At 57.8% G+C, this 1,354-nt stretch overlaps 1 protein-coding gene across 1 annotated transcript in view; it reads right to left on the bottom strand.

The window, feature by feature from the left end:
* BRCC3 (BRCA1/BRCA2-containing complex subunit 3) overlaps nt 1–1,212 on the bottom strand; it is a 37,198-nt gene extending 35,986 nt beyond the window's left edge. The window contains exon 1 of the mRNA XM_019521229.1: nt 1,069–1,212. Within this exon, the coding sequence (XP_019376774.1) occupies nt 1,069–1,173 (105 nt within the window). The 5' untranslated portion in view covers nt 1,174–1,212. The remainder of the gene's footprint in view (nt 1–1,068) is intronic.
* Nucleotides 1,213–1,354: the final 142 nt, after the last annotated feature.

Below are 1,354 nucleotides of genomic sequence, written 5' to 3'. Positions count from 1 at the left end.
TGTGTGTGTGTGTGTGTGTGTGTGTGTGTGTGTTATATAGATACACAGACACACACATATAAATGATGAAAAGGCATGCTTATGAGGGTCCTTCAGAAACTAACAGCAATTTCAAAATAAAATCATTTTGTGTGCAATGATCATTTATTAAACTATGCCACTTCTCTAGTCACGCTGCTTTGCAATGCAGGTATTCCAGTGAGTCGCAAATTTCTTGATATTCCTTAAAGAAATGTTTCAGTAGTTGGGACACTCCTGCACTGTATGTTACAGCTCTGCCTCATTGGAAAATCCTGCTCAAGATTCCTCCACTACAGACGTGTGGTCATTTTTTAACTTCTCCGCCCACTTGTAGACTTTCATTGAGCCATACAGTGAAGTTCCCTGGGCCTTCAGCCCAACAGCCCCCTGCTAAAAGACAGAACTCTGTTCTCCTTTACTGTGTGCTGACAGCCAGCTGTGCATCCATGCTATTCACATGCTCACTTGTCTTACACACATATTCAGTGCAAAACAACAGGTGTGGTCTCCACACCATCTTCAGTGCTCTCTGCTGCTTTTTGCCCTGTGTTTCTGAAAATGCCTTGCATGTGCCTACCTGTAGCCAGACACATGTGTATGGACATCTGTGTACTGACTTCCTCTCTGCCCCAACTAAGGTTTGCAGCAAGGACGTCAGACTCGTCAGGGCCAATGTGGAGCTGGCCCACGGGGAAGATCAAACTCACAGAGCTCCCTTCCTCCTGCTCCCCCACCGCCTGCCGGCACAAGCAGCTCCTACCCGGGCCAGCCTGGGACCAGCCCAAGGAGCGCTGCGGAGGCAGCCCACGACCGGGCCCAACAAGCACCGCCGGCGGCGCGTACCCCAGGGGCTGCGCTCGGGCATGCTCCAGAGCCGCAAAAGAGGCAGCCACAGGGGCCGGATCACGGGATGACGGAGCTCCGCGGCCGCCTGTGGGGCACCCCAGGCCTCGCGTCCTGCTCCAGGGCGACACCCACGCTCCCCAGGAACCCGCCCGCAGGGGAGAGGAGAGGCCCCGGCAGGGCGGGACGGGGCCGCGGCAGTACCTCGCCGATGCAGAGCCCCATAACCTCCTCCTTCTCCGTGCTGAGCGCGTGGTTGAGGCAGACGAGGAAGGCATCCGCCTCCAGGTGCACCGCTTGCACCGCCATCCCTCCGCCAGCAGGAAGCACGGGGCGAGGACAATCCCACCTGCCAATCGCAGCCCGCAGAGGAAGGCCCACTTCCGGTCCGTTTGCCGGAAGTGCCCGGGCGCCCGCGGGAGTTTTGGGTTCCGTGGCTTCCCAACCCGCCCTTACTGCGGGGGGCGGGGCGGGGCGGGGGCCGCTCGGG

Source organism: Gavialis gangeticus, unplaced genomic scaffold, assembly GCF_001723915.1.
Source record: "Gavialis gangeticus isolate Ggan-Ray unplaced genomic scaffold, GavGan_comp1, whole genome shotgun sequence".
Taxonomy (NCBI): Eukaryota; Metazoa; Chordata; order Crocodylia; family Gavialidae; genus Gavialis; species Gavialis gangeticus.
Note: the sequence above shows the minus strand (reverse complement) of the source record. Positions and strands in the feature narration are given on the sequence as shown.